Genomic DNA, 9,955 nt, shown 5'->3' on the forward strand with positions numbered 1-9,955 from the left:
TCTCCACTGTATACATACGTTCCAATACTGTTCATTCATAAATTATTATATATTATTAATATCTTCATACGGCGATCCCCTTTACATTTTCCATATATATATATATATATATATATATATATATATATATATATATATATATATATATATATATATATATAGATATTATTTCCACTAATCTTTTATAGCCCACATACTTACATCAGATAGTGACATGAATGTCCAGCCTGTTAATCTTGTATAAAGTACTATTAATAATTGTGTGCGTGTGTGAGTAAATCTCATTTTATTAAAAAGTAGGTATGTATTCTGATAACTTTTACTATAAGGATAATTGATATTAATCCATACAATACAGTATACGTATTTCTCTGCTACAGAAATCAGTAATAATTCATTGTATTACTCATTGCTTATTTATTATGAAAAAGCATAAAACCCGAATCCTTAATTGGAATATATGAAAGGACCAAATGAAAGAGCATCGTTCATATACACACCAGTTTAATTCCTTCTTGTTTCTACAACATCCAAAAAAACAAGTCTCTTGCTAATAATCCCTGTTCAGTGGAATCTGATGCAACAAGAGTATGAGGACATATGAATTCACAGTTTTGACATGAGGGAAGATGAGTAATAACAGCTTACTCATTACAAAGTAATTGTAAATAAGACCTTTTTTTTTAATTCTCTAAATTCAAACAAAAGCATATTATTCTTTTCATATTACTGCTCCATGGCGTAAGGTTATTATAAGACATTACAGTATATACAGCGAAGTATTATGTTGATTTAATCTTATACATTCCATATCCACGGGATATGGCGAAAACCCATCTAATGACACCAGTCGAAACGGCGTTACATTTTGGTATGAGAACATCACACGGACCACACATGACACAGGGGCGACTATTTTGTTCATCACCTCCGGAACAAATGACGGACTACCTCGAAACATCCGCTCGTTCTCACCTGAGTCCTCTCATTTGGAAAGTAACAAACTCAAACTTCCCTAGCCTTAATTACTAAGCATCTAGATCTAGAAAACCATTTGCCTAACCTCAGCTTGCCTGGGGTAACCTCGGCTGAGCTGTGCCTGGGAACGGGAGGCATACCTGGGTTTATCCTATAAACTTAATCGAATTAAAATAAGGTTGAATGAGAAGATTCAGACGAGACTCAAGGTAGTCCAATTCACTCTGAGTTTACACAAGGCTCTGGGTAAGGATCACGAGGGATTATAGTGTATATATAGTTATTTATATGTTTATATACAGGGGGTTTGCTAAGCTATGTTTAATTATATACACTTTTTTTATCCACTCTTCACGTGGAGAAAGATTAGTTGGGCACAGATTTCAGTATCTGAAAGGCAATGCATTGCATACATTTACAAAGTTACATACATAGCCAGGCAATCACTCAAATTTAACTTTTGCGCGCTCTCATACACACAAACACACACGCACATATATGTATGTATGTGTGCATATATATATATATATATATATATATATATATATATATATAAATATATATATATATATATATGTATGTATATATATATATATATATATATATATATATATATATATATATATATATATATATATATATATATATATTTTTGGATGCTAGTAGGCATATGTACAACAATGCCCAGAATGATTCTCTGTTTATCACGGCCTACATAAGAATAACCTTATTTTCAGGAGAACTTAAATAAATACAATCAAAAGATATTGTTGCTATTAATGAGTATCTCAACTCTAGGCACAATACTTTATTTATGGCGAATATATTCACAAGTTATCACAATATCATTCCTTTTCCTAACTTGTCAGAACAGTGCATATTTGTTACCGTTTCCAACCACAATGCAAACGGAGTATGTATACATAAAACGTAATGTATATGTATAAACGTAACACATGCATATAAAACTGCTTCTCCCTACAAAAAAAAAAAAAAGCATTTGGAACGCACCTGACTCTCGTCAAATCAAAAACAACGCGCGTACAAGGCATAGAATAAAAAAAAGGCATGCGTGCATATAATCACACATGCGAGTGAGTGCGTATGTTTGTTTGGCCCGGTAAGCATGGCCGCCCTCATCCGAGGCTCTCGCAATGATTAAAGAAGGAAAAGGCGCCGAAATCGCGCTCTATAGGAAGTCAATGTAGGATACGCCTCACAGATTTTTGTCATCAAAGGCGTCACTCGACGAACGGAGCGATCGAGCGCAGCCGATATGCTGGCCTCATTTCCGATTCGAAAACAAGAGGAGGAAGAGGAAGAAGAAGAAGAAGAAGAAGGAGGAGGAGGAGGAGGAGGAGGAGGAGGAGGAGGAGGAGGAGGAGGAGGAGGAGGAGGAGGAGGAGGAGGAGGAGGAGGAGGAGGAGGCGAGATGACAAGGAAGAGGCTGGTGAAGCATTTGTTGAAATGTGTAATTTGATATCCTTGAAAATTGTGAGCAGGGGGAAAAGGAGAGAGAGAGAGAGAGAGAGAGAGAGAGAGAGAGAGAGAGAGAGAGAGAGAGAGAGAGAGATTGCAGAAATTAATCTTTGGGAAATGCAATCAGATTTCTTCCTAACACGAAGAGAGAGAGAGAGAGAGAGAGAGAGAGAGAGAGAGAGAGAGAGAGAGAGAGAGAGATATGAAAGGCGTATAGAAATTAATCGTTGGAAATTGTAATTAGGAAGAGAGAGAGAGAGAGAGAGAGAGAGAGAGAGAGAGAGAGAGAGAGAGAGAGAGAGAGAGAGAGAGAGAGACGTAAAGGACTGCAGAAATTAATCTTTGGGAAATGCAATCAGATTTCATCTTAAAACAAAGAGAGAGAGAGAGAGAGAGAGAGAGGAGTTAGAATATATAATCAGGTATTTTCTGGAATTCGAAGGAAAAAGGATTACAGCGAGACAGACAGACAGGAAATAGCCTTGAGAAAATGCAATCAAATTTCTTCGTAAGCGATGAAAAGGGAATGACAAGGATAAACAAAAATAAAGGAAAAATTTAAATAATAAAAGGACAAAGTCGACAGGCAGTATTTCAGAAAACATGCGATGAAACTTCCTCGAAAAACAAAGGGGGAAAGAAGAGGAATAATGGATAAATAAAGAACTATAAACAATGCAATGATCTGTCTAAATGAAAATAAAGAAAAGAAAACAGGATGTCAGTATGTGAAAAGGAATAGAGTTATTATATGAAGAAATAAGATGAAATAGGAAGTAGTAAAAAGAATGAGCGATAAAAATAAGAAATGACATACGTGAATACGCAATAAAATTCAAGATTCTAAATTATCTAAGTTCATACGAAGATAAAAGGTTAAAGGTTCTGACAACAGTTATTTAAATACATGTTCTATATATATATATATATATATATATATATATATATATATATATATATATATATATATATATATATATATATATATATATATATTTATATATATATATATAAATATGTAAATGTTTACCACTGTGCATTTTATCCGTATCTGTATAGGCATATTAACTGTATACAATTTTGTCAATTCTTGGTCTTATAAAAATATTAATATGTATCTAGGCATTGCTCTCTCAGAATATGATAAAAAATTTTCATCAGTTATTTTGATTTCACTGAGAACATTCCCGGATCGGATCTTAAGCAAAATTTGTAAGTGTGGCCTTATGCCATTAGCGTAAATAACCTCTTGGTGAAGCATGAGGTGTTGCTGTTATTACAAGATTTGTATGAACGTGAAACATCCATATATATGTATATACATACATGCATACATATATATACAGTAAATATATATAATATATATATATATTTAGAAATATATATATCATACATTCACAGGGTCGCATTTATGCATACACACACACACACACACACACACACACACACACATATATATATATATATATATATATATATATATATATATATATATATATATATATATATATATATATATATAAACCTAGGGCCAGGTATCAGGCTCACAGACCAGATATACCGAAGCTAAGATATGAAAGGGAATTCTTGTTAATTAACCTATAGAATTGTCTGTACATTAATGTATTCTCTCTGGTCATTCGTTTGAAGGAGCCAAAGAAAGTTTACATAGAAGATATTATATGATCAGGAGGCAATTACAGTGGAGGTTAAATTATATGGTTAAATTACATACGAGACAAAACCACCAGCAGATGTATGGATGAGAGGTCTGATCAGTAATGACGAAGGAGTAATTGCCACCGGATGATTACAGCAGTCAATTACATTTTCGGTGGAGCCATCAAAGAATTACTTAGAAGGTTGAATCAGCTGTTAATTTCATGGAGCTATAAGCTTGGACCAGCTTGTAATTACATTTTAGGATCAACCGCCAAGGAATTACATAGGAATCTGGATCAGCAATTACCTACGACGTAGGTTTAACATAGGAATAGGAGATTTGGAAAGCAGGTAATTGAATCTTCAAGGAACTACAAGGAACTAGAATTAGCCGGGAACTTCAAATGATAAACACAAGAACTGATATTCCCTATTAATTACAAAATAACTAAGAAGCTTCAGTCACAAAGAGGAAACTTGAACACGCAGGCAGTTACAATGGGAGATTTTCTGCTTGGTAATTAGGAAGAAAAAAAAGAAGCGAGGTAATTTACAATATGACCTGAGACAGTAAGTAATCACGAAGATACTTAAGACTGGCGGTAATTTCAGAGGTTCTTGGGACAGAAGGTAAATACCAGGGAGCCTGAAAGAGCAAGCAATTACAAAAGAGGCTCGAGACAGCGAGTAATGAGGAAAGTAGCAAAATACAGCAAGTAATTACGAAGGAGCTTCAAAGGCAGGTACTTAGAAAGGAGCTCGGAGCAGAAGATGCACAGAAGGGAGAGTAAAACAGAATGTAAATTACAAAGGAGCTTTACACGGCAGATAAATACAAGGGAGTTTGAGCAGCAGTCATTACAAAAGAGATTATAATAGCAGTTAATTTCAAAGAGGTTTAAAGCAGAAGATAAATACAATGAATTTTGAGATGCCATGTAATTAGAAAGCAGCATAAGACGCCAGGTGATTACAATGAGTTTGAGCCAGCAGGTGACTAAAAATCGAGTTTGAAACAACAGCTAATTACAAAAAAGCAGGAAACAGCAGGTAATTACAAAACGGAAACAGCAGGTAATTACAAAGGAAACTGAGACAGCAGGTAGATGAAACGGACCTTGAAACCACAGGAAATCGGAAATGAATTTAGGAAGCAGGTGACAGCAAAGGAACTCTAAAGAGGAGCAGAGAATTACAAAAGAACTAAAACCAACAAGCAGTTGCAAAGGAGCTTCAGAGTGCAGGTACTTCAGAGAAAGCACGTAACAGCAAAGAAGCAATGAAGAGCCAGAAAGTATAAACCAATTTGAGAAGGTAGGAGGGCGTAACGAAAGGATTCGTACAGCAGATAAGAGGGCTGTCACGCTGGGCTACAAACGAACTGGTCATATGACCTTGCAGTAGGAAAGGAAGGTATCGTACTGGTAAGCAATGACATACAGCACTACCCCTTAGTTGGGTCAGAAGGCCAGATAAGTCGGGTGGTGTTCACAAAACGCTAAGCAGGATATTATAATACTTGGATAGTTTTGCATTGCAGTCATTGCGTTTTGATGTCCGTTGTATGAAGGTAACATAAACATGGGGTCGTATCAGTATAGATTATGGGAATTTATTGAGGTGATTCTAAATGAAGGTCGAAAAAGCTGGAAACTATCTAAAAGAAGGTCTGGTAAGCTGGAAACAATCTAACAGAGGATCGAATAAGCTGGAAATTATTAGAAAAAAAGGTCAGCTAACTGCGGCATCACACAAAAGGGGTTCAGTGGCCCAGGTAACAAAAATATGAAGTCGAACAAGCAGAATATTAGCCACAGAATGTCGAATACGGGAGTATCATTCATGAGTACTGTAATTGACACAATACGGGCAGACTGTCGATTAAAATAAAAGTCCATTAAGCCAGACATGAATAACAGAAAGCAGAACAAGAGGGTAATGAGCAGAGCAGGACGAATAAGCAAGGCGTTAAAAGAGAAGGTGGAATAATGACATCATTCATCATAAGCTGAGCTGGCAGTTAAGTGTTGGATATTTGTTAAAATTAATGTTAATAATGATCGGCTCCCTTTGGAAACAGCAGTAAATTTGTGAGACCCTGTTTGCTACAGAACAAGTCAGCAACGTTTGACAGCATTGCTGGCACAGCAGGTGAAGGCAGGCATCACCCCCATCAGAGATGCAGCAGGAAACAGCAAAACAGCATCAACCAGACTTGAACCAACAGCGTTGAAGAGATACCTATTCGTGGAGAGAATAATAATAATAATAATAATAATAATAATAATAATAATAATAATAATAATAATAATAATATATAATATAATATATATTATAATATATTATAATATATAATATAATATATATTATAATATAATATATTATATTCTATAATATAATATATTATATTATAATATAATAAAATATAAAATAATAATATATAATATAATAATATAATAATAATAAATGTGAGAGCTTTAACATATATATGAAAGCAAATTCTATAGTAGATAAGTTTTCATCATTTTTCAGAATACACAAACTTAATAGAAGGGAGAATATATCCATATTTGAATCAGGCCCGAAAAAGAATGAAATATTAAGAACAACAGAAGTGGAAATAAGATTCCAAAGCTTGATATGCATTGGAAAAGAAAATAAAAAATGGACATTCGAGAGTAGTGATCTGACAGGTGTAACGAAAGCACCTTCAATAGATACTCGATATCTTTTTAGTATGTGTTCCCTGAGTCATCAGATCTCTATTAATAATGACTAAGATATATTTCTAAATTTAATTTCAATAAGATATGTACTACAATAAATATAATCAAGAGATGAAATTATTGTAGATTAAGTATGCAATTGATAACAATTATAGATATTATAATCAGGAAGTGTGAAATTAGTATTTAGATAAATGGTGAAACGTTACTTATTTCTGTCTATCAGTATCTGACCACCTCTATTTGAATTTCAATAGATCTCTGTTGATCAAGCACTAAATAATAAATACAATAGGTATAAAAATAAATACAATAGGTATAATCAAGAGTGAAAATATTGTAGATTTAATGTACAGTTATTTGATAACAATTATACGTTATTGGACATTATAATCATAACATGTGCAATTAGTATTTAGATAAATCAATATATGGAAATGCTAAAAACTGACTTTTCCATATACCAGTATCAAACCACCTCAATTTACTGAAAATTCCCTCTTTTCATACATCATCCTTGAAACCCTAACAAAAACCTTATCACCTCCAAAACATGAAGGACGACCTATTTAGTGCAAACCCCTATTTTTTCATACCTCATCCTCGAAACCCCAGCAAAAACTTATCTCCAAAACATGAAGGACACCTATGAAACCCCTATTTTTCAAACCATCCTCAAAACCCCAGTGAAACCTATCACCTCAAAATATCTATTTTTTCATACCTCATCCTCGAAACCCCAGCAAAACCTATCACCTCCAAAATATGAAGGACGACCTATTCAGTGCAAACTCCTATTTTTTCATACCTCATCCTCGAAACCCCAGCAGAAACCTATCACCTCCAAAATATCTATTTTTTCATACCTCATCCTCGAAACCCCAGCAGAAACCTATCACCTCCAAAATATGAAGGACGACCTACTTAGTGCAAACTCGTATTTTTTTTCATACCTCATCCTCGAAACCCCAGCAAAAACTTATCAACTCCAAAACATGAAAGACCACCTATTTTAGTGCAAAACCCATATTTTTCATACCTCATCCTCGAAACTCCAGCAGAAACCTATCACCTCCAAAACATGAAGGACGACCTATTTATTGCAAACCCTATTTTTTCATACCTCATTCTTGAAACCCTAACAAAAACCTATCACCTCCAAAACATGAAGGACAACCTATTTAGTGTAAAACCCATATTTTTCATACTTCATCCTCGAAACCCCAGCAAAAAACCTATCACCTCCAAAACATGAAGGACGACCTATTTAGTGCAAACCCTATTTTTTCATACCTCATCCTCGAAACGACACCGAAACTCATCACTTCCAAAAACCTGAAGGACGACCACCCCCACGCCCCCACCCTCCACCCCACTCCCGGCCACCTCACCCACCTGCGTTGTGGTCCTCCAGGAGCGCCGGTTTGAGAGGGTGGACGACCACGCCTATGTGGTGGCCCTCCCTCTGGTAGAATTTCTGGATGGCCGCGGTGCACCGGAGTGTCACTCGGTCCTCGTCGAAGTGCCAGCGCTCCGCCCTGAAGAGCAGTCCCAACTTGGCTTCGTACATTCCGGAGCTGTCCTGCTTCTGGGGGTAGCGTATTAGGTAGTCCTGTGGAGCCTGCGGGGGAAGGGAGGAGACAGGAAAGATGAGGGGAGGAGATTTTGACGAATTTTGAAAAAGGGGTTTCCGTCCCGAGGTGGGATGGATTGTTTGCTATGGAGATGTTTACTTTGTCACGAGGGAATTTGTGGTTCATGTATATGTAAGTCCATGGGCAATTGTTACTTTAGACAATAATGCTTTGTTTATTCATCTGTCTCTTTATGTATGTATGTATGTATATACATATACATATATGTATGGTTATAATTACTTCTGTACGTGATTCATTTATCACACATTACCACAGGTGAAAAATAAGGGACGTAGTGTAGGTCCTAAATTTTTACATATGGTAATGTATGATATATATATATATATATATATATATATATATATGTGTGTATATATGTGTGTGTGTGTGTGTGTGTGTGTGTGTGTGTATAATATATATATATATATATATATATATATATATATATATATATATATATATATATATATATATATATATTTATATATATATTCATACATGTATATTTATATATTATATACATATACATAAGGTATGTATGCATTGTATAAAATATGGATGCCTTTAAATACCTTTCACTTTCTAATGTCATGAATTAAACAATTTGCAGACATATGAACAAATCCTAATATCCTTCACTTTACTGATCAATGTTTTCCCTTATGGTTCAATCCAATTACCGAAAACACGAAAAATATCGTTATGCCCTATTTCACCCACTAAATGGCAGCTAAAATATACTGGGACCTCCTTTTTTGCACCTGTTTGCAAAGATGCTGATTACAGATGATTACAGTAAAGCTTATTACGAAAAAGAAGTGAAACGTAAAAGTAAGCTAAATAACGGAAATAGAAAAATAAGGTTAGATACGTGTTTACGAAATCGGACTCGTGTGAGTCTGCCAATCAAAGAGGCATTGCGACACTGCATATAATAAAGATGTTATTCATCATTCGGTGCTTGTTTCATCCCTCGTACAATACACGATAAAAATTCAAAAGGAAAAATGAATGCCCTTATCACTGGAAATCTAGAAGACTTCAATTACAAATGCTTTCGCCGTCCAAATTCTAAGAACAAAAATCATCCTGTTACGAGGAGTAACAAACATTCGAGATTTTCAAAAGCCTCTCAATACATGTGAATAACATGAAAAAAGTCACCTCCAGGTTCTTCTATTAGCAATGAAAAAATTAAATATAAATTGATATGATATCGCCATTTCTTTCAGTGAAATACAGGCTTTAGGAAAAAATACATTTCACAGAAATGAGGTTTCGTAACAGAAAATCAAACATTACGCTTCGATTTATGATGTTAGTCTGGGATAATATAGAAAAAATGCCCACTGCAACGTGAAGCTATTTTTACTCTCTAAAGCTTTTTTACAAATAAATTTCCGCTACAATTGATTTTTTGTATTTTTCCAGTCCGATTAATGTTAATTTTTTTTTACTCAAAAGTAATGCAGT

At 34.6% G+C, this 9,955-nt stretch overlaps 1 protein-coding gene across 1 annotated transcript in view; it reads right to left on the minus strand.

The window, feature by feature from the left end:
• Positions 1-5,011: 5,011 nt before the first annotated feature.
• LOC136830291 (uncharacterized) overlaps positions 5,012-9,955 on the minus strand; it is a 390,310-nt gene continuing 385,366 nt past the window's right edge. The window contains exons 6-7 of the mRNA XM_067089682.1: positions 8,241-8,466; positions 5,012-6,360 (exon numbers count right to left, since the gene is read on the minus strand). Of these exons, the coding sequence (XP_066945783.1) occupies positions 6,293-6,360; positions 8,241-8,466 (294 nt within the window). The 3' untranslated portion in view covers positions 5,012-6,292. The remainder of the gene's footprint in view (positions 6,361-8,240; positions 8,467-9,955) is intronic.

The sequence above is a fragment of the Macrobrachium rosenbergii genome, chromosome 46, assembly GCF_040412425.1.
Source record: "Macrobrachium rosenbergii isolate ZJJX-2024 chromosome 46, ASM4041242v1, whole genome shotgun sequence".
NCBI classification, from domain to species: Eukaryota; Metazoa; Arthropoda; class Malacostraca; order Decapoda; family Palaemonidae; genus Macrobrachium; species Macrobrachium rosenbergii.